Raw genomic sequence first — 24,344 nt, forward strand, 5'->3', positions numbered from 1 at the left:
CTTTTCGTCACCCTGCAGCTAGCACAACATGAATGATAGATGCCTTACCAAAACGAAGCAAGCAAGCAGCTGCAACAAACCTCATGCGCGTGCGCCCTTCCCTTTTCTTTTCTGCGCTTTGTCCTCGGTTTCTTCCCCTCCTCCTCAGCTCGTTCATGGTAAATTTTTTATTGTATTCTAAAATGAAGAACTAATATCAGAATGGCACATCTCTCTCTCTCTCTCTGCGCACGCGTAGTCTGATGTTCAAATATTACTTTGATACTGTGTTAACATTTCAGCAGTAGTCGATAAATTCAAAATCATATTTACAAAATGAATGACACATTTTGCTCCAACCAAAATCCACAAACAACGGACGTGAAAAATTTAGTAGTGGCCCCTTAATGGTACGCAATGCGTGCATGGTGCCGTTCAAAGCGTCCTCACGATCAATCAGGAATCTGAAAACAGGAATATAATCTGACAGCGCTGCAATCTCTTTTTTTCTATCACTGCCGCGGTGCCGCCCTCCTCTCTCTTTCTCAAATCATCTTCTCCATCATATTATTAGGTTGAGCAGGCACCCACCTCAGCTCATTTCCAACTCTGTGTGACCTCAACTCAAGCTAGCCCTACTGCGACCACTACAGTACTAGTACACCACTCACAGCCTTGTGCTGCCGCCACTCCCAACTCCCATTCCTAGCGTAGCTCCCCTTCTTCTTCTCCATCCTGGCTTTTCCTCCTCCTCCTCCATTTTCTTTCCCCTTTTCCTCAGACCCTCTTTTCCAGTTTGTGCTGTCGTCTGCTGTGCTCTCTGCCTCCAGCTTTAATTTCTCTCTTGCACCTCCAAAACTCCTTTCCCCTCATTTCCCAGCTCCTTCCTGTCGGTGCCGCGTCGTCTTCGCGCTGCTGATCACGCCGGGCCGGGCATCATTCCTGCGCTCAAGTGCCTGCACCCTCTTCGTCCTCACGCTGCAATCCTACGCAGGGAGAGCACAGGTGAGAAATTCACCTAAAATTTCCATTCCTGCTAGAATTTGAGGAGTACATCAATGAGTGAGGAAATCTAAAGACGCATCATGCAGCCTTCATTCGCTGCTCTTCGATGGATACGCGTGCCGTGGTTCTTTTGTGCCTCCTCTGCGTTCTGTTTCCCAGCGGGGCTGATGCCATCTCCACTGGAACCCCCGACGGAAGCGAGCGTTGGGGCTACGTGGAGACCCGGCCAAGTAAGCAACTCTGACACTAGGGCCCTGCATTTGACATGTTCATTATGCCGAGTATACATGCATGCGCGTTAGTATGGCTGTCAGCAACTATGGTTCATGTGCAGGCATTTGAGGTTACGTCATGATTTTGTTACATGTGTCTAAGGATCGATGTTAGCATGTCCTAACTCCAGGTTTATTGCTGCCTAATATCCTTATTAGACTTACTATATTACTTTTCCTACAAGACAACAACCGAATCTGGACCCATCCCTCCCCATCTCTCTCTCGCCAACGTTATGTTCCCCATGCTATACTGAACTCAGCTGTGTGCTCAGCTCTATGAGCTGCTCCTGCTGTGATGTTGTGCTCTTCAAACTGACTGTAATAGATGGCCATGGGATAGTGATATATGTGGGATTATGATGTCCCTAGAAATTGTTCGTTCATGAAAAGGCAACGTAAATGCTTAAGAGTAAATCACCTTTGTTCTGTGGCCACGAGCACAAGCACACATGGCTGCAGGCTGCCTCGATCCTCCTGGTCAGCTTACCCTCTCTTCCTTGCTTGCTTAGTCCATCCCTGCAGCTTCCGTCCGACCTTCTCCTCCTTCCCTCGTATTGAGTTGGGTGGTAACATTGGGCCATTGATGGAAAGGATTCATGGGTTGTTTGCTGTCTTTAGATTTTGCTGTGGAAACGGTATACTAGTTTTCTACTTTGGCTCTCCCTCTCCATGTGCTCTCTCGGCTGTGGAGTTTGAGCTCATGGCTTCCTCCAGGCTCCTCCTTCCCTTCTGTTCTCTTGATCTCCCTCCTCTCTCTTGGTGGTTGTCTACTGCCAATTTGCTCTCCCATGACCTAGCTCCAATTGTTGATTGGCTATTGTCTGTGAGAGGATTGAAACTTCTCCTATTTAGTGTATCTTGTGCTAAGTCTACATATTCATGTTGATCTCCTATTAGTTACATATTTGCACTATCTTGTTGTTGAGCTGTGATTGGTTGGTGGGAGGAACTTGGGAGACTCCTACTGGTTACTTGGCAAAGAGCTTGCACTGGTGCTACAGTGCTACTGCATAGTGACCAAGCAAGTGCTCTGCACATTCTAGATAGCAACTACTCTGGTGCAGACTCTAGTATGGAGATTTGTTGTTATGCATTTACACATTTACGTTTGTAGAGATTTAATTTTCTATGGTGATGACTCGCTGCTCTACGTCACTACGGTTTGCCTTGTGTCCAGGGCACACGGCAAAGCCTTTGGGCTTTGCCGAGTGTTATACTCGGCAAACAGCACTCGGCATCTATTGACTCAGCAAAAGTTTCTTCTCGTTGTCTCCTCTTCTACGTACATACTGTATTTAATTTTCTGTGGTGATGACTCGCTGCTCTACGTGCATTAAATATCCAATACGCTGTAAATTTTGCAGATGTGAAAATGTTCTGGTTGTGGTATAGGAGCCCGCAGAGGGTCTCCACGCCGGCGAGACCATGGCCTACTGTTCTTTGGCTACAAGGCGGCCCGGTAATAGAAAATTTCCAATAATGCAGCATGAGCTCTAATCCCCAGTATTGTCTTATTTCTTCAATTCATGCTGGGTTTGCAGGGAGGGTCTGGCGTCGGCCACGGCAACTTCCTGGAGATCGGGCCACTGGACGTCAACTTGCAGCCGCGCCAGTGGACATGGCTCAAGGTTGCCGACCTCATCTTCGTAGTAAGAGACATCAACCTCTTATTCATCACGTAAATGTTTCACTGGTAGAGAATTCAGTATTAGTTCTAGTTGGTAGGGTGCAAATCTCCTGAAAATCCATCCGGGATAAACCAATCGAGACAAAAGGGGGTCTTTTGTCCCGGGTCACTCAACCGGGACTAAAGACCCCTTTTATCCCGATTGGTAATACTAACCAGGATAAAACGGGTCACCACGCCACACGCTGCAAAAAAAAAAAATGAAATCCCGGGAGGGCCCCCCCACACGTCGCAAGTCACACGATTTTTCACGCAAAATATGCGCGTGCGCGCTACGTGGGATTCGAACCCACGGCCTCTAGCCTCGCGTGTAGCTTCCTTGCTATCCCACCTACACAGCACATCTGACTATATAGGGATGCAATCCTTTTGTATTAACTTGTGGGGACCCTTTTATCCCGATTGGAAACACCAACCGGGATAAAAGATCCCCTTTTATCCCGGTTGGTATTACAAATCAGGATAAAAGGGTTTGAGGGATTTAGTCCTCTTTCACCCACCCCGTTGGAGACCCTTTTATCCCGGTTTGAAACACCAACCGGGATAAAAGACCCCCTTTGATCCCGGTTGGTATTACAAACCGGGATAAAAGACCCCCCTTTATCCCAGTTGGTGTTTCAAACCGGGATAAAAGGTCTCTCAGGGTCTTTTTTTTTCCACTAGCCTTTGCAACCGGGATAAAAGGTCCCGGTTGGTGAGCCCCCCGCCAGTGACCGAGCTTTAGTCCCGGTTGGTGAACCTTTTTGTCCCGGGCCAACTTTAAACCGGGACAAAATGGGGTGCATGGAAGGTGAGTTCTCTAATAGTGTTTCTTAATTAGTTTTAACTAGTCCATCAACTCGTGCTCCCACATGGACTAATATTTTTATTTGAAAATTATTTAGAAATTAGAATCCTAACTAATAATAAAAATTATTTATCTTACTACTATCTCATTTATTTAATACTCTATAACACAATACTCATATAGATGTGTACTTATCTTTATCTAGTTGTGATTGATATTTAATTAGTAATTACTCTATATATTTTTTCCGTCAGCATTCACATTTTCTTCATTTTGTATCGCACCTTCGTATATTGTGTTTAGCATAAAAATTAATATTTTTCCATCGCTTCCTCACATACATGTAAAAAATGGTCCTCATGTGTATATACCTTAACTTAGTATTTCTATATTAATAATAACATAAATAGTTAATTTAGAATTATATATTAGTTTACTTTTGGACATTTCTGTATAATGAACATAAAGATAATTAGATCAAGATTTAGATGTTTACTCTAGGTTATTTTTAATAACAACATACGTGGGTAACTTGGATACAAATCTAGAATGGTATTTTAAGTTATATTTTGTAATGATATGCATGGGAAAATTAGATGAAGATTATGAGGTTACTTTAATTACTTTTTATAATGGTAGAGTTTGGTAATTTAGATATAGGTTTAGGGGTTTATTTTAGATTATTTTCATAATAATAGTGTTGGATAACATGTTAGAACACATAATTGACCAATGACTATGATTATTAGATTTTCATGATTGATGTTCGATGTTTCTGATTTTTGTTAGAATTTCTAGGATTTATCTTTATTTACCATATCTCATGACAATTACTGTAGAGTCTTCAAAAAAAAAATGAGGTCACATTACTGCAAAATGGTTACCTTAAGGCTTGAGTTACCTCTCATTCCTTAAATATTCTAACACAATACTTATATAGATATATACTTATTATCTTCATCTGATTATGATAGATTTAGTTAGTAGTTACTCTATAAGATTTTCATCCACATTTATAATCTTTAACTTTTCACTCTGCATGGCATGTATGGACTTTAATTTGGTTGACGAAACCCTAAGTTTGAGCTACAATTTTAATATAGAAATATATATTCTCATCACTTCCTCTATGTATTCATAAATGATAATACACATCATGCATATATACCTTAATTATTATATTATATACTACTCCCTCCATTTTTTTATATGTCACATTAGGTTTGTTCAAGTCACACTTTTCCTTTTTTGACCAAATTTATAGGAAAATATAACAACGTCTCTTCTATTAAATTTGTTTCATTGAACTATAAAATATATTTTGATAGTGCATATATTTGGAAGTATATATATTTTTATATTTTTCTAACTTAGAACAAGCCTAGTAACACATGAAAAAAAGACTAGAGGGAGTAATAATGTAAGAAATATATAATTTAGAATCATATACAGATGTAGATTGGTGTATATTTTTAATGAAGGTTATTTAGATTCAAATTTAGAGTTACCTTATGTTATTTTTACTAATAGAACATGTGAATAATATAGATGTAAATTGAAAGGGTTATTTTAAGTTATTTTTAAGTACTAGTGGTGGACAATTTAGTTGCAAATTTAGGGGTTTATTTTAAATTATTTTTTATTATGGTATAAGTGGGTAATTTAGATGAAGATTAGGGTGTTACTTGAGCCTCCAATTAGTAATAGTAAGATTTGACGCTGACTATCTGTGAATGATCATGTCAGTTTATTTGTGATGTTAATGGTGCGTGCCTAGCAGGACGCTCCGGTGGGCGTTGGGTACAGCTACACGGAGAACCCTAGCGCGCTGGTGAGGACGGACTCGCAAGCTGTCAAGGACTTGGCCGTCATTGTCGAATCGCTCCTCAACGATGAGCTGCCCGCACTGGAGCACAGCCCTATGTACATTGTTGGCGAGTCCTACGGTGGCAAGCACGCCGCTATGCTCGGCGTCTCTCTGTCAAGGGCCATCCGCGCGGGCACGCTCAAGCTCACGCTTGGTGGTGTTCTGCTTGGGGATTCCTGGATCTCACCAGCTGACTTCTCGGTGAGCAAATCAATTCTTTTGCATGAGCCAACGTACGATCGCAAGTAGTACAATCTTCTACTTATGGATATAAGAAGAGATGACCCTTGCTTCGAAGTCCAGGTGCTTAGGAAAAATTTGACTTTATTACTTTTGAAATCCTCAGGAAAAGGAAAACATGCATGTTGTAGAATCTAGTCATCTTCTCACATAATGTTAAAATAAACCTAGATGCATGCTGTGTCAAGAGATGGTTAATTTGACTTGAGTTTTGCATCATAGAGGTCACAGAAATGATCTTTCATTGCTTTCAAATTCAGATTGCATCTATGTATGTCTACTGAGAAACAAATAGAACTGAATTTCCTGTAATAGTATAGAACTGAATTCTCCTAAATGCATGTATTCTAGGACAGATAGATCGTGATTTGGTCTTACATATAAACACATACAGAGTAGATACATTTCATATGCTTGTACAAACAACTAAACATTAACCTTTTTAGGGAAACTAAACACATTAACCTTAAGAAACTACGATATTTATATATTTGCATCTCTTAGGCAATTCTATGTGAAATGAAACAGCAAAAGGTATCTGTAGGTAGCCATAACCCTGCTTTTGAAATAAATCATTTATTGAAGAAATTTATTGACTAAATTCCTGGAAGTTTTGCTATGAAACCCTGTGGATTATTGGATATTACCTAACAATTCTACAAAATCTGTTTCTTTTCTTCATCCACTTTTAGAGGAATCCAATTTTTTTTAAACGCCATGAATTCAATTCCAAGGCAGCATATTTTGTGTACTCTAATCGAAGGCAACATGTCACAGTTGGACACAAATGTTTTTTCTTTGCAAATTTAATGATTAAATTCGTTGAAATTTTGGTATAAAGCCCTTCGGATTGTTGAGCAGGATCTAAATTCTGAAGATTCTACATCATCTGTTTCTTTTCAACATGCCATCTTTTGTCTATACTCTAATACATAATTTCCATAACAGTTTATTTGGTAATCCTGTGGTATGATATAGCAATGTGCATCTATTTCTTGTTCTTGAATTTACAATTTATATGTTGATATAACATAAACAATCCGCCTCTTATTCTTATTAGGCAATGGTTCTATAGTACAATCACATAGCAAGTTAAATTGTCAATAATAAGCAGTAAAGTTATATATAAAACTATTTTTTTAAAAGTTAGCCACGAAATTTCGCAGGCTATTTGACTTGTTTTTTCAGTGAGTGCATAACTTTCGGATTCATGTATGCAGCTCTCATATGCACAGCTACTGCATTACGTGTCGAGGCTCAACGACAACGCTGTCGCAGATGTCAACAAGTAAGAACCTGCAGATAACCTATAACATTGTATTTGTTTCTCCCATTGCAAGCGAACAAGGACGCTTTGATCTCATATCTCTTCTTTATTATCAGAATGGCTGTAATGGTAAAGGAGCAGATGTTAGCAGGGCAGTATGCCACAGCGCGCCAAACATTTACTGATCAACTGGATTTGATAGACTCCCAGACTGACAGCGTGGTAAGATCCTGTTTCGAAAAAACAAATGCAGACATCTGTGTGATTTTGCAGGTCCTTTTCATATGAATGAACCTGCTTGATCAGGCTAGAGTACTTGGCTGTTCAATTTGCAGAATATGAACAACTTCTTGCTTGACGCTGGCATGAACCTGGTGTTGACAGACAGCAATTTAAAGACAAACTCGTCATCAAACAGAACCACCGAGGAGTCTGGGTCCGCCCCTAACAACACTATTGATGGCGACATGAATGGTCCTATCAAGAAAATGTTCAAGCTCATCCCCAAGGGTCTCTTGTGAGCCTCTCTTCTTATGTCACAATCAGCAACTATATATGTATCTCAATATATTTCTTTTCTGCCTAAGTCAATCTTCCTGAGATGCTCCAACTCAAATATTAAAATGCAGCTGGCAAGAGGCGTCAATTGACGTATACGATGCGCTGGTCAATGACTTCATGAAGCCAGCAATTGAACAGGCAAGCCCACAAATGGATCTACCCTACTGGATGAATGCCTGATTTGTTTGAGTGTAATGAAATGTGTAGTGTTTGATACATTCATATATGATGTAGGTTGATGAGTTGCTCTCGCATGGTGTGAACGTGACAGTGTACCAAGGCCAGGTGAGTAGCAAATACTAGTGATTCCTCACCAATTTATTTCAGTAGGAATAATATTAGAGTTTATATCCCCACTGCGCTGGCTTGTTAATCTCTGAATACTGTAGTTTCTGAGTACTGAACAAAATATTTGCATTATTGTCAGCTGGATGTGATATGCTCAACAATTGGTGCTGAAGCATGGGTGCGAAAACTCAAGTAAGGACATAACCTTCCAACTTTCGCCAGCTCTTGCATGATCTTATCTACCCAAGAAGGTTTATTTAATTTAGCTGGACCATTGTTTGGCCCTCTGTTTTTATTTAGGAAGTCTTCAATAACCTTGTTACATAAAACATTCACCACCACTCTGTATACAAATGAGGTATGGACTTCAAGTACTTGACTACTCGTAAAACAAGACCAGTATTTAACTATGAAGAAAAAAAGAAGGATCTACAGTCCTTTGATGGATTGGATTCACAAAATTGCTATTTTCATTTGTTTCCAGAGAATCCAGCATAACACGAATATGCCCACACAGTGCTCAGTTCATTTACTTCAACAAAAACGACAGTTACTCATCTCCTTTCCAAACCACTTGTTAGTTGGTTATTCTTAGTTCGGATAGTGTTTGTAACAGTCAAACACAATATACATGAATATTCAGGGGCAGATTAATTTTCCAAATATGTTTTTACGGGAAGTTAACTTGTGCCATTTTTAGAGCTAGATGGAAAGAGTGATAGGTGTTTTGCCATTGGCAGTCTATTTCAACACACTAGGCTCATCTGCTAAAATTACCTCAGAGCAGATCTCATGAATACGTTTACATTGCAACAAAGTATCATCACACAGAGTTCTTCTGAATCAATCACAGTCGCTAAACCTCCTTCAAAACTTGCAACGCTGACATGTTTGTTAAAAATTTAAACTAAAGGATCGAGGATACCAACCTAATGATGTCTCCAGAAGCTAGTGTTTTCACCATTTTTCACTGCCGTTCTAGCTGCAAATATGTTGTTGATTTTCCTTACCCGCTGCCCAAGGTAAGAGGCAGTTACATTTATATTGACATGTAACAATGTTTTCTTAGTTATTCATTCTTAATATATTTCCACTTGCCATCATTATTATCCAGCTTCTATTACTAATAATCATGTATTTATGATCTAAAACACCATAACCACAACCTGGATTAAATGTTTACACACACAACATCACTTAACTACTACATGGTGGCTCCCAATCCCTTTTGTCACCTTGTCATAGAAAACCAGGTTCAAAATCTATTATTCTCGTTTAAACTCCTTTTGGTAAATTATAAAAAGATACCATATATAAAGAATATTAGTAGACTAGCCTTAAGCAAAGGTTAGCTTCGGTCATGTTGAGCACAGATTTTCTTAACAACAGTATTATTTTCAAACTTTTCTATCATTATTGCTGAGCTTTTTCATGCAGATGGTAATCCCAGATATGTCAACGCTAACACTGAACTTTTAGATATAAAAACTTTTTATACCACGTCTTGATTATATGTTGCCATAGCACTGTTTATTGTGAGAGGGAATCGTAAGCCAAGAGGTTTCTTGCATAAGTTATTTTGCAACAAGAAGATAGTTCCATTTGTGTACTTCCTCTGTCCTCCAAAAAAATCACTAGTAGAGAATGTAATGCCTTTAGTCCCGGTTGGTAGGGTGCATATCTCCTGAAAATCCATCCGGGATAAACCAACCGGGATAAAAGGGGGGTCTTTAGTCCCGGGTCTTTTAACCGGGAGTAAAGGTCCCCCTTTAGTCCCGGTTGGTGTCACCAACCGGGACTAAAGGGCCTGCCACGCTAGGCGCAGGACAGGCCCTTTAGTCCCGGTTGGTAAAAGCAACCGGGACTAAAGGGGCACCTTTAGTCCCGGTTGGGTTTCCCAACCGGGAGTAAAGGGTTACCCTTTAGTCCCGGCTGGATTCCAACCGGGACTTAATGGCGTCCTGCATGGCACTGCTTGGCGCCTGAATTTTTCATGCATCCATCACATACATAGTACCGCGGCCCTTTTGTTAACCTTTAGTAGTTGAGATTTTTTTAGAATGAAATCAACTAGTATTTAAACGAATGGGATTTGTAATTATACAATTACTATATATATACACAATTCTTATACACAATCCATATACACAATTCAACTAGTACAAATCGATCATAATTAGCACGTATTATATATACAAATAAATCAAAGTATCTATCTACAATCTTCCCGTCGAGGTGTTGCTGATCGGAGTATCTAATTGTCATCCATCGTAATAAAATTCTCCTTTTGGATCTACCACCTCGTCCATTAGGAATCCAATGAGACCTTCACATATTGCCGCTACTCTTTCTTCCTTCAAGAGTCCTTGTTGAATATTTAACATCTATAATTTGGAAATTTGTGAATGTTACACGAACAAATACATATAAGGAGCTAGAAAATAATTAACTAGTAATAGTTTTATTTTACGTACTTTAAAGTTGTGCGGCGTCATCTTCAATCCCTTGGGTCCCATAAAACTGTGCTTGTGCTCACAGATGTAGTAGCCACATAGATTATTTCCGGGTTCCTGTCTTAAGCACTTCAGTGCGGAAAAAAATAAGTTATGAAATATTCTTGTTATACAATGTAATAAATGGGCAGACTTCATACGTACCGGGAAGTCTGTGTTCCATGTAAGTTTTTCTTTGAATGGACCTTTGTGTGTCCTTATGAATTGTTTCCATGCGCTGCGGATTAGAACAATGAATGATATAGTGTAACAGGGATAAAATTTAGGAAACAAACTTTTGCATAGAGATAAAGGTCCAGAATTATTACAAGCCTAGCATGTCTTGCATTTCTTGGTACTCCACCGGATCTTTCCTCAACGAATCGAAGATAGTGACGTGGCTTCTTTCAGGCTCAATTATAATAAGGATCCAGTGGAAGCTGCGTGCGTAAAATGTTCATGCATATTAGAGCTAACTAACATGTAGAGATAAGGAAAAAGACATCGAAAGTAGACGGTATACACACACTTACTTGAAGTTGTATGGAAGTAGTATGAAATCCTTGAATGTTTGTTTATCTAGGAAATTGTATACTTCCACCAAGGTTTTTTTTGGCGCTAATTGTATCTGTTGTTGGTTAACTATAGATGGATCCATGAAGCCTATATGTAGGTACGCCTCTCGGCGGCATGTTTGAATTAGCATCCTACATGAAATGGAAGACGAAGTTAGTACGGTGACGCACGCCAAAATTTACATGTAGAGATAAACGGACACTTACAGAACCCAAGCGCTGATCAGAGAGACGTCCAGGACATCATGATGGTACACTTCGTATATATCCTTGAAGTCTAGCCACAGCACTTTCTCACCTTCGCCATGAAAATCTATCGATTTTACCTTCAGGCCGAGCATCTCCCTCGAGTCGGCGGATGCCATCATGTACCATTGATGGAATGCGTACATCTTTGTTGATAGCTTCCGTATCAATGAAGGCTTTACTAGAGGTTTGCCTAGCTCATAAGGCCATCTCGGCTCAGGGGGCGGTGCAGTTGGCGTCCCAACTTGCCCTAGGCATTCATCAAGTCCCAGACCCGTTTCTTGCATGAACTTCAATACATCTGCTTGTTGATACAAGGGCATTGCTTTTACCCGTTGAGCGTCTTTTTTTGATAAATGGCTGAGGTCGGGGACAGCACGGCTGGAAGATAACTTTCCTTTCCTTTTATCTTTATCATCAGCCTTTACTAAAGCCCGTTCATAGTTTGATAAGAGTGGTATCCTTTTCTTGGCTCCTTCTTCCATTCTGATAAAAAAGTTTAAATCTCTTCGATTTACTGGCGGTGGCTCCATCTCCCTTGCTTTTTTTTCTTCGGCTTGTTTCTTGAACCACTCACTGGCCTCTCGTTCGATTTCTGCCCACTGTTCCGCATGAGACATTGCCTCCCAGCGTTCCTTACAAGTCACTTCAGGCTCCTTTGTTTTCTTCTTTCTCTATCTTTGCTTGGGAGGTGGTGCTCGTGACTTCTTTAGTGGTGGTGCAGGTTCCTTCATGGGGGCCGCTCTTGGTGCCGGCGACGGTGATCGGGGAGGGGTGTTGTTATTGTCATCGTCGCTCCCACCACCAGGATGTGGTGGAGATGGAGACCTTGATATAGATGGAAGGGACGGTCCTGGAGCAGGAGATGACGGTCTCGAGGTATGAGGAGAAGGTCGCTGCTCGAGATCTACGGGGAGCGGTCTTGAGCTCTGAGGAGATGGCTCTGTGCCGGGAATAATGATGTAGCGTTTTCGCCATAGAATGATCCTATGAAGCATATCTGCCAATGTCTTTTCCCCGTCGCCTCCCAGGAGGTCGAGCTCTAGACCTTCATATTGGCTATCAACTATTTGCTCTACGCGGACGCTGGCGTAGCCAGGTCGAATCTCCATGCCATGACTGCTCTACCCCGCCAAGGTCTAACGTACTCCCGTACGCTACCTGTACATATAGCAGAAGTAAACAAGTTGAACTCCGATCTCAAGGCGTGGATCAATTGACAAGATTGCATAAATATTATGTATAAGTATACCTTAATAGTGAGGTTGCCGACCGGTGCATGCAGCTCACATGAGGTCCGTTGCGTGATGGCATCCACGGGGAACCGTTGCTCCTCCATGGGTAACCTGGGCGTCTGCACATCGGGGATCCCTGTAGAAGCACAACTGCTCAAGAGGCGTTGAGAAGGGCTGTCGGTGTTAGGATTCGGCAATGCTCTAGATTGGGCCAACTCCGCAACTGCGTGGACCACTCGACGATTGATTTCCTCCATCATTCTTTGTTCTTGTGCCTGCACTTTAGATTCTAGCATCTGCCGCCAGCTCTCCTCGATCTGTTCCTTTCTTTGCTTCCGGCTTCTGTACGAGGCGCTGTCGCCTCGGAAAGCAAACTTCCACAGAACGACCCCGAACCCTCAGCAACGTCCTGGGTGCTCCGGATTACCGAGGGCCAATGTGAGCTCATCATTTTCTCGGTCCACCTTCAACCTCCCAGCCTTAGAATCTTCAATGTTCTTCACAAGATGTTCGGCCTTCTCACGTATTGTGTCATTGAAAATCAACGTCCCATCCTCTTGGCTCAGGGAGCCTCCATGAGCGTAGTACCAATTTTTTGATCGTTCGGGCCATTCAATAGTTGCAGGTACGATTCCCTGTTCGATCAGATCTTGTTCCATCTTCCTCCACTTGGGAATTGCTGAGCCATACCCACCTCGCCCCAGATGATGATGGTAGCCCTTCTTACTAGCATTTGTTGTGTTGGTCATGATCTTTTTCACACCGTCTTCACTCCTCTTATATTCAACAAATGCATCCTAGTGGTCCCTCAACTTTGGCCACGCGTTGAAGTCTGGAGTTCGGCCCCTCTTAATGTAGTGGGTATCCAGCATCTTCTTGAATGTCTGGAATTGTGTAGCCATCTTCTTAAGCGTCCACGCTTTCACATCCTTCGCAATATATCCTTCGGGGAATGTGAAATGTCTCTTGACGTCTTCCCACAGCATATTCTTTTCTGTCTCCGGGAGGGCGTACGGATTAGTGCTTCTGCCCTTCCATTCTCTGATGCTGATAGGCACGTTGTCCCGGACGATTGCCCCGATCTGACTCACGTACTTCTTTGCTACTTTCTCGGGAGCAACCGGCTTGCCCTCTTCTGTCACTTCCGTGATGACAAGCCTCCCTTCCATCACCTTTGTACGACCTCGGGTCTTCTGCCCTTGCGTCGATCTAGAGGGCTAACAGTTCAAGATTCGTTAATTAGTATGTAGTAGTAACGGTGGTATGAAACAATACAAGAATCATTATATATACCTCGCCGGAACCTTCCGCCATGGCAAGGTGTTGCTGGGGCTGTTGCTCTTCATTCCCATCGGCGGACATGTTGAGGAACATGTCCGCCTGGGTGCCCTCTTCATCCGTGTACGATAGTGGAAGGTTGTCGCCACTACCATCACCAGCGATTATCTGCTCCACGATATACCTTGCGGTCTCATCGTCTGCCATTTCAACTATTGATTGAAACATACATGGAATCATACATGACAGTCATAGAAATCACCTTACTTATATGTACATAAGGGTATATAATGAAATCATAAAATAACATGAATCCCACAAAGTCCGAAATATTTATACAAATTTCTACAAATTAGTAGTACTTTGTGACGAATTTCTAGCAATAACATAAATTTTTACGAATTTCTAGCAATAACATGAACTTTTACGAATTTCTAGCAATAACATGAATTTTTACGATTTTCTAGCAATAACATGAATTTTGTACGAGTTTCTAGCAATAACATGAATTTTTACGAATTTCTAGCAATAATATGAATTTTGTACGAGTTTCTAGCAATAACATGAATTTTGTACGAGTTTCTAGCAATAACATGAATTTTTACGAATTTCTAGCAATAATATGAATTTTGTACGAGTTTCTAGCAATAACATGAATTTTTACGAATTTCTAGCAATAACATGAATTTGTACGAATTTCTAGCAATAACATGAATTTTTAAAATTTTCTAGCAATAACATGAATTTTTACGATTTTATAGCAATAACATGAATTTTGTACGAGTTTCTAACAATAACATGAATTTTTACGAATTTCTAGCAATAACTTGAATTTTGTACGAGTTTCTAGCAATAACATGAATTTTTACGAATTTCTAGCAATAACATGAATTTTTACGATTTTCTAGCAATAACATGGATTTTTACGATTTTCTAGCAATAACATGAATTAGCGGAGGCCGGGGCGGCGGAACAAATTTCTACCGAATTTCTACTAATTTTTCCATATTTATTGGAATTTCTAGCAATAACATGAATTTGCGACGGAGGCTGAAGGGTGGAGGTGGGGACGGAACCACGGACGGTGCCTAGGTTGTGACGGCGGCGGTCAGGGCGATGGGACGGCGGAGGCGGGGACGGAACCACGACGAAACACGATTCATTTCTAACCTAGGCGGAGCGACAGACCTAATTACTACTAATTTACTCTAATTTGATTTTCTAACACATATACAAAAATCTATTGAATTTCTACCTAATTACTACCTATTTATTTTCTAACTTAAAAAAAAGGCCAGTGCCGGTGGGCTTACGTCAGCAAGGCGGTACTCCCGGCGCCAGTGTCGGCCGGCGCGGCGGACCTCTCGCGCACGGTCGACGGTGGCCGGGGCGACGAGGTGGCCGGGGCGATGGGACGGCGGCTGCTAGGGCGGCGGGACGACGCGCTGGGGCGGCGCAGACGGTGGAGGTGACGATGGAGCGAAGTCGCGCGAGACGGCGGGACGGCAGAGGCGGGACAGCGACGAGGCGGCAACGAGGGGTGACGAGGATAAAGGCGGCGACGAGGCCCGCGATGGAGCTGGTGGCCGGCGGCGACGAGGTAGTGGCCGGGCGCGACGGAGGAGGATCAAGGCGGGCCGGCCGGGGCGATGGAGGAGGAGGATGTCTGGGTGCGGTCGGCGGCGGGACGACGACAGCCGGGGCAATGGGGGACGACGACGGCGGCGGCCGGCGAGGGAGGCGGACGGGCGGTGACGGAGCAGAGCGCGCGCGGGACTTGGCGAAAATTTTGCTAAGTGTAACTGGCGTGGGGGTAGAAGGGGCTACAGTGCCTTTTAACCCCCCCCCTTTATCCCGGTTTGTAATGGCACCCGGGACTAAAGGGCCTTTTGTCCCGGGTCCCATCACCAACCGGGATAAAAGGCCCCCCCTTTTATCCCGGTTGGTGACAGGACCCGGGACAAAAGGGTGCGTCCGCCAGGTGGGGCTGGGAGCCTACCCTTTTATCCCGGGTGCCACGACCAACCGGGATAAAAGGGGGGGCCTTTTATCCAGGTTGCAGTTGGCAACCGGAATAAAAGGGTACGTCCAGGCGGGAGACGAAAAGTACCCTTGTATCCCGGTTGCATTTTGCAGCCGGGATAAAAGGGGGGCCTTTTGTCTCGGTTGCTGTTGGCACCCGAGAGAAAAGGTCTTTTTCCTAGTTTTCTTCTCCCGCCTGTTTTTTGGAAATGGATTTTATTTATCTTTTCACTGCATTTCAGGATGAAAAATAAAAACCTTCACATATTTTGTACATGCAAAAATATATTTAATTAGCGAGTAAATTGACAATAAGTATGATTTAGTCATTAATTCTATACCAGTTCATTTAGCCTCTAAAATATTTATTTTACTGCATCGCTGTGATTAAGAAATTATTCAATTAAATAATTTCAATGCGCAGAAAAATCCATGTATGTATGTGGTTAACATTGTTCATGTTTATCTAAAAAATCTTCACCTAACAAATTTAAGAACACATGAAATCATACATAGGGTAAATTAAAAATTGTATCAATTAATACACAAAGGTCATGTAAATTTAGCGCATTACAATACAACGTTGTAAAATTTCTTCTTCACGAAAGTTCCTTGATCATGATCGCGGTGTAAGTACGGAGCCTCTTCTTTGGATAGCAGGATGCTTGGATCAACTTCAACGGCGAATGGAGGCATGCCATCAAACTGATCATAATCATCTGATTGGTCTGTTTTATCCTCGACTCCCACGATTTTTTCTTTTACCTGGAAGAACTATGTCGCACTTTGGCTCCCATGTCTCTTCTGGATTCCTCTTGGGCTTGCTACACATGTCCTTCAAATAAAACACCTGATGCACATCATTGGCAAGTACGAATGGGTCATCACTGTATCCAGTCTTGCTCAGATCTACTATTGTCATTCCGTACTGATCTTTGGTTATGGCAGTTAGCTTCACCCAATTGCAAAGAAGTAGAGGGATGTACAGCGGTCCATATTCGAGTTCCCATATCTCCTATATGAAACCATAATACGACTCCTTGCTTTTATTTCTGTCCATGGCATCTATGCGGACACCACTATTCTGGTTCGTGCTTTTATGGTCCTGGGCTCTTGTGTAAAATGTATAACCATTTATCTCATAGCCTTGGAATTTGACGATTATGCTAGCAGGTCCCCTGGCTAACTAGGCAAGCTGTGGGTGAATCTCAGAGTTACCCATAAGTTGTTGGCGCAACCAGGAGGGAAAAGTTTCCATGTGATGACGGGTAAGCTAAGCATCGGATTTGGTCGGGTTTTTGGAAGCTACCATCTGCCTGTGCTGCTCGATATACGGAGACACAAAGGATGACTGTTGTAGAACAGTGTAGTGTGCCTTGTCGAACAAATCAGTATCATTGCTCAAACTTGATTTCCTTCCAAGGGTGCCCATTCCTCGGAGCCTCCCCTCGTGGCGTGAAGTTGGAACCCCAATCGAGTCAATTGAATCAATAAAACCAACACAAAACTCGATCACCTCCTTTGTTCCATATCCCTTGGCGATGCTTCCTTCTGGACGGGCACGATTAAGAACATAGTTTTTTAGGACTGCCATGAACCTCTCGAAAGGCCACATATTGTGCAGGTATACAGGTCCGAGAATACCAATCTCTTTTACTAGGTGAACCAGTAAGTGCGTCATAATATTGAAGAAGGATGATGGAAATAACAACTCAAAACTGACAAGACATTGCACCACATCGTTCTGTAGCTTTGATAGCTTGGATGGATCGATTGCCTTCTGCGAAATCGCATTGAGAAACGCGCATAGCTTTACGAGCGGCAACCGGACATTTTCTGGTAGAACACCCCTCAGTGCAACCGGAAGCAACTAGGTCATCAATATGTGGCAGTCATGAGCCTTGAGATTTGTAAACTTCTTTTGTTTCATATTTATTATTCCTTTTATATTCGAGGAGTACCCAGACGGGACATCTATACTATTCAAGCATTCAAACATGCTATCCTTCTCTTCCTTGCTGAGAGTGTAACTGGCAGGACGTAAGTAGTGCTGTCCATTATCTCTCTTTTCCGGATGTAGGTCATGTCGTTGCCCCATGACTTTTAGGTCCTGTCGTGCTTCCAATGTATCTTTTGAGGTCCCATAAACACCCATGAAGCCTAGCACGTTCACGTAAAGATTCTTCGTCAGGTGCATCACGTCTATTGCGTTGCGAACCTCTAGGATTTCCCAATAAGGTAGCTCCCAAAATATTGACGTTTTCTTCCACATGGGTGCATGTTTGTTATCGTCGTTCGGAACAGGTTGGCTACCAAGACCCTTTCCAAAGACTACATTTACATCCTCCATCATCTCGAAGACACGCTTTCCATTATGGTGTGCAGGTTTTTTACGATGGTCTGGCGCCCCTTTGAAATGCATCCCGCTCTTTCTCAGCTGGTGGTGAGCAGGGAGAAATCGACGATGACCCATATAGACGACCTTCTTACAATGCTTCAAATACATGCTGTCTGTGTCGTCTAAACAGTGGGTGCATGCCCGATATCCCTTATTTGTCTGTCCTGAAAGGTTACTCAATGCAGACCAATCATTGATGGTTACGAACAACAATGCTCGTAGATTAAAGATCTCTTGTCTATCCTCATCCCACACACGTACACCTTCTTCCTTCCAGAGTTGTAAAAGGTCATCAACCAATGGTCTTAGGTACACGTCAATGTCGTTGTCGGGTTGTTCTGGGCCTTGGATAAGCGTCGGATCATAATGAACTTCCGCTTCATGCACAGCCAAGGAGGAAGGTTGAACATACAAAGGGTCACTGGCCAAGTACTATGGCCACTACTCAACTCACCCAATGGATTGAATCCATTAGTACTTAAACCAAACCTTATGTTCCTTGCTTCACTTTCAAAGTACGGGAATGTTCTATCAATTGATCTCCACTGTGCCCCATCTGCGGGGTGTCTCAGCATCTCATCTTCCTTACGGTCTTCTTTGTGCCATCGCATCAACTTAGCATTCTCCTTGTTCCTGAACAAGCGCTTCAAGCGTGGTATTATAGGGAAATACCACATCACCTTCGCGGGAACTCTCTTCTTGGGAGACTGCCCCTCGACATCACCAGGATCATCTCGCCTGATCTTATACCGCAGGGCTTCGCAGATGGGACAAGCATACAATTTCTCGTATTGATCACCCAATCCGAGAGGGCAAATAATCATTAGGGCATGCGTGTATCTTCTGAACATCCAATCCGAGAGGGCAAATAATCTGTTTAGCTTCATATGTTGTGGATGGTAATTCATTATTCTCGGGAAGAATCTTCTTGAAAATGTTCAACATCCCCTGAAATGCCTTATCGGACACACCATTTTTTGCCTTCCATTGCACAAATTCTAGTGTCGTACCTAGTTTTTTATGATCCTGCTGGCAACCTGGGTACAACAATTTTTGGTGATCATCTATCATGCGCTGCAACTTTGCTGCTTCCTTCTCAGTTTCGCAATCTCTGTATGCATCTCGTATCACCTGACCAAGGTCATCAGTAGGGCTATTTTCTGCAAACTCATCTTCATCAGCCTCACTCATTGTAGTACCTGCAAAAGCTTGGCCTACAACCCAGTCCGGAATGGTGTCATCTTCCTCCTCCTCCTCGCCATCTTCCATTACGACCCCTAGTTCACCGTGCTTGGTCCAAACCAAATAGTTAGGCATGAAACCGTATTTAAACAAGTGGCTGTGAATAGTCCCCCAGGAATCCTTTGAATACTCCTTCTTGTTATTGCATTGGAAGCATGGACAACATACAAACCCATTCTCTAGCTTGTTCATTTTGGCCACTTCAAGAAAATAATGCAAGCCATCAATAAACACCTTGCTCTGCCTGTCTGCATTATACATCCATTGCCGGTCCATCTGCATCGTATTACGCATGAAAATGGATTACACTTGACAATGGATTACGCGTGAAAATTGATTAAAGATCCAAACAACATGGTACAATACAACAACATGAAGATCCAAATACACATATTTAAATTAAAGATCCAAACAACATGATACAATACAACAAGCCATCCACTGATTACTATTTAGGAGAACTTTAAGCATCCTTGGACGGTGAAGACGAAGGTTCCGCTGACCCAGCCTCATCCTTAGGTTTATTTGTGCCTCCTGAAATGGTAGTACTAAGTGGACGTGAAACACCCGGGACTGAGGGTGGAGCATAACGACCACCAAAAGGAGGTTCCTGACCTGCGGCAACAGCTTCTTCATGACATTGCTGCAAATAACGAAGCATTGCTTTTTCCAGCGCGCTCTTTTTCTTCGGCTTATGCTGAGGGCCAACTATGATTTTCCCCTTGCCGAAATAGAAACCACGATCACCCCCACCATCGCCACTTCCTCCAGTAGCAGAAGCCATCTATGTACAAAAATTATTACCTTAACACTGCATAAGTTGTTGAACTTGAAGACCGTGATCATCTCGCGAGCATATCCTCAACTGGGCGGCACCGCACTTCGTCATGAAAGAGGTTCAATTCTACGGAAAAGGGGACACGGTCATGATGTTCGTATCCACTCTTTCTCGTAGAATCGAACCTCCTTCTTGACATACGTTGCTGCTCGGCGGAGAACATCCTCGCAGATATGACCACAGTATGCAAGTTCAACAAGTATGGATTTAAAAAATCATATTGAATTTGATAAGATAAACCGTCTAGACAAGGTAGCATCATTCTTAAACCACTGCAAGAATGCATACTATATATGACACATCAATCTCCCTCACATTCTACCTCAAAATACCTCTCCATTTTCTACTTCATCACATTCTAGCAAATAATCTTTCCATCTCCAAAGCATAAATCAAAGCATAACACGAGGATGAAGTAGCAAACCTTCACAACACTTGTGTTGGCTGAGTCAAATTCCCACGAAAATGAGGGAAAAAACTTCGGGCAGCACCTCCCTTGCTTTGGCACCACCGGAGAGTAGGTGAAGCTCAGCTCTCTGTCAATGTGCTGGACTGGCTCGGGCTAAAGGAGGAAGAAAGTTCTCTGTCTCGGGATATAATGGGGGATGAGTTTTTATCCCGGTTAAAAACTCCAACCGAGACAAAAGGGAACACCTCTTGTCCCGGTTGAAAGTTTAGTCCCGGTTGGAGGCTCCAACCGGGACAAAAGGAACACCCTTTTATCCCGGTTGGAGGCTCCAACCGGGATAAAATGGTACCGCCACCGACGCGCCCCAGCTAGCTGTTGTAATCGGGACTAACTCCCCCCTCCATTTTTGCCTACCGTGGCGTACCCCCTTTTGTCCCGGGCCAACTTTAAACCGGGATAAAAGGGGGCGCATCGAAAGCCAATTCTCTACTAGTGAATACAATCCAAGCATTCAAATTTGTTTCCAAAAAATACAATCCTAGCTTGTGGACAAGCTTTTATATTGTGGACGTGGCATTTAATTGCCAGTTTTTACTCCCTTTCAAAGGTACATGCGCATTAATTGCCATTTCCCCCACTCGAATGTGCATGCATACTTAATTGCTTGTTTTCATTCCTTTCCAAGTTACATGTGCATGTCTTTTAATCACAATCAACATGATTAGTTTGTGTCACCAAGGTCATGCTCTTAACTACTAATTTGTCTTAAAAATTCTAGGATTGCATTCTTCTTGGGATGGAGTGTGTAATGCACTGTTGTAACTTATCGATCAATCACATATGGGATCAGTCCTTGGAGATGATCATGACTGCCATTAGAGGATATCTGTTTTAAGAAAATCTTGAATAATATCAGAAATTTTTTTCTTGATGTGAACCCTTTCCTTCTACTGAAAATATTCCATAATTCACTCCCCAGAGCCTAAAGATTTTTTCATGGTTAAAATTTTTTTATGTACTCTTTATGTTCTTCCCCCCTTCAACAAACTTCTTGTTGCAGCAATTCTTAATCTACTAATTTGGTTCCAACTTCCAAGTAATTAGTAGTTTATCTCCTTGAAGAACTCGCTCTCTCTTAACTTAAGCAAGCATTATATCTTCTCCACATTTAGAAATCATTATAATTGTGCTTCTAAATGTAAGACTTTCTGGTACACTACCAGTAGTAGCGACAATTGAAGGTGTCTGACAAGAATTTGATCTGACTAATACTGTATGACACTAACAAAATGAAATTACCATGGTTTAAAACTAAGCACCGAGTACTGACCAAGATCATGTCTTGTTCCATACGCACACGTGTTCTCCTTATTACTATACCAATTGAAGTATTTACCACGAAACTTCTCTCAAACAGTTTGATTCTACATTTGACGGGCTAAAGATTAATTTCTTATGACTCACTCTTATGATTTGGAAATTGCCTTAAAGCACACATATGAGTTGGCTCAGACATGAATTTATGTTTTATTGGTACTTGAGCGCACCATACACGACAATGTGATTCCGTTTATTAAAGCTATATTCATAGCTTCAAATTATAACTCTAATAAGATTATTTGCTTTGCTTTTCTTTTCCAACTTATCATATATATTAAAACGGTCGATTAGGGCCTACTAAAATACCACCAGACTACCCTTAATAGGGAGACATACAGGGTTCCAATCAGATTTTAATACAAGCAATGTTCTGTAACCATATCTAGGAATAGTTTTGTTTCCTAGTCTCTTGAAGAACAGGGTGTTCAACACTGTTACCTAAGAAGTGCTTTTGTTACCTGAATCCTGTAGACCCCTGTTAGTCCAAATAAGTTTTTTAGTTTCATAATAACTATTTCTTCCATCCGAAAGTACAAGAATTTATGAGTTTGCCTTAACTATAATAAGTTTATAGAGAAGAGCATGAACATCTACCACATCAAAATAAACTATGAAAATATATGTCATAAAGGATCTAATCATGCTAATTTAATATTGTAAATATCAGTATTATTTCTGCAAACTTGCATTGGTTAAATAATTTTGAATTAGGACAAGGTCATAAATCCTTATATTTTTTGATGGAGTGAGTATTTCTCTTTTTTGGTTACTTTTTGAAACTCTGAGTTTCACCCTGAAATCATGCATTCAGATGGTCTGGTCTGAGGGACTTCTTGAGCCTGCGCAGGAAGCCACTGCATTTCTGTGACTCCGCCATATACTGTTCCAAAGAAATTAAGGCCTATGTTAGGTCGTACAAGAACTTCGAGTTCTACTGGATTCTTGAAGCTGGCCACATGGTAAGTGTCACTATATACATGTAACAACTGAAAGAGGAAGATATATGCATGATGATACACGACTAATTTTGTTCGGTACAGGTGCCGGTTGACCAACCTTATACTGCGTTCCGAATGATTGCTAGGGTCACACAGTCTGCAGGCATAATCTAGATAATCTTCCATGTAACACGGATGGCAATTAGAGCAAACCCACTGTGAGGACAAAAATTTAGAATGTGAGAGCTACTATGCCGTTCATGGAGCTTAACTCCAGTTCAAATTAGTGATGTACTTGACGATAACATGTATTCGCAGGAAAGTTCTTGCACAACCCAAGTAGACTCTTGGTCCAATTAATAGACATATAGGATGCAAAACTGGCGGGTAAACTACTTCATCTTCAGGATAAAACATTGTTCCTGGATCTACAGCAGAGACATCCGAGAGGGGGAAGAGAGAGAGAGAAAGTGAGTGGGTCACCGCCATCGGGCTTCATCGATGAGCTCGCCATGGTGGTGAAGATGGTGTTGACAACGACGAGGGCGGTAGCGCGAGGAGTTGGCAGAGCTTCCTGCCGCTGACAGCGCAAAGTAGATCAGGTTCTAGGTTTTTTTAGATGGGTCTGGTGGGCACGGTTTCAAACTTGGACGTGCGTGCCTCCGCCCCCCACCTCTCTATTTATACGACGGGACCCGTCAACCATATCCGGTTGGGCGCTCCCGATCAGGGCACGATCAAGGACTCCGACTCGGTCGTTGGACCGAGCCGGACAAGATCAATACTAACATTCTCCCCCCGGATCTCATATCATACTTAAACTTAGTCTTAAACTTAACTTAGCACCCATTTCATCACATATCAGTGTATAGAGCATGTCTTGTCATAATAGCCAGTTATGTACTATCAGATTCAATAGCTACAACACACCTTTCTATTTTGAAATAGATTCTAGGCCCTTAGTATCCAAGGATCATAGGCTTTCCCGTAAACCCATGCCGACTAAGTGTTCTTTGAACATATTAGGCGGTAAGCCTTTCGTGAGCGGATCCACGAGCATTTCTTTTTTTCTTATATGTTCTAGACTTATGGTATGATCTTGAATCTTCTCTTTCACAACATAAAACTTGATGTCAATGTGTTTGGCAGCACCACTTGACTTATTGTTATGAGCATAAAATACTGCTGGCTCATTGTCGCAATACATCTTGAGTGGTCTTTGGATGTTGTCTACCACTCTCAACTCGGGTACAAACTTCTTTAACCATTTTGCCTACCTCATGCCCTCATAACATGCTACAAACTCAGCAAACATCATAGATGATGCAGTGACGG

At 42.1% G+C, this 24,344-nt stretch overlaps 1 protein-coding gene across 2 annotated transcripts; it reads left to right on the forward strand.

Annotated features, from left to right (window-relative positions):
* The first annotated feature begins 602 nt into the window (after positions 1 to 602).
* LOC101782618 (serine carboxypeptidase-like 51) lies at positions 603 to 23,389 on the forward strand. 2 transcript variants are annotated; one of them, XM_004974939.4, is made up of 13 exons: positions 603 to 984; positions 1,071 to 1,214; positions 2,624 to 2,718; positions 2,801 to 2,908; positions 5,514 to 5,801; positions 7,061 to 7,128; positions 7,224 to 7,329; positions 7,443 to 7,624; positions 7,737 to 7,806; positions 7,903 to 7,953; positions 8,096 to 8,148; positions 22,883 to 23,030; positions 23,112 to 23,389. In XM_004974939.4, exons 2-13 carry the CDS (start codon positions 1,091 to 1,093, stop codon positions 23,181 to 23,183), a joined length of 1,365 nt encoding a protein of 454 aa, XP_004974996.1. In that variant the 5' UTR covers positions 603 to 984; positions 1,071 to 1,090; the 3' UTR covers positions 23,184 to 23,389. The 2 variants fall into 2 exon arrangements, with proteins under 2 accessions (XP_004974996.1, XP_022683943.1); XM_022828208.1 differs by lacking the exon at positions 1,071 to 1,214.
* The last annotated feature ends 955 nt before the right edge of the window (positions 23,390 to 24,344 follow it).

This window comes from Setaria italica, chromosome VII, assembly GCF_000263155.2.
Source record: "Setaria italica strain Yugu1 chromosome VII, Setaria_italica_v2.0, whole genome shotgun sequence".
NCBI classification, from domain to species: domain Eukaryota; kingdom Viridiplantae; phylum Streptophyta; class Magnoliopsida; order Poales; family Poaceae; genus Setaria; species Setaria italica.

Coding starts and splice junctions, on each gene's coding strand:
- LOC101782618 (XM_004974939.4), top strand. CDS start 1,091: ATGGATACGCGTGCCGTGGTTCTTTTGTGCCTCCTCTGCGTTCTGTTT. Junction 7,807..7,902: donor TGAAGCCAGCAATTGAACAG/GCAAGCCCACAA, acceptor TATATGATGTAG/GTTGATGAGTTGCTCTCGCA. Junction 23,031..23,111: donor TTCTTGAAGCTGGCCACATG/GTAAGTGTCACT, acceptor TGTTCGGTACAG/GTGCCGGTTGACCAACCTTA.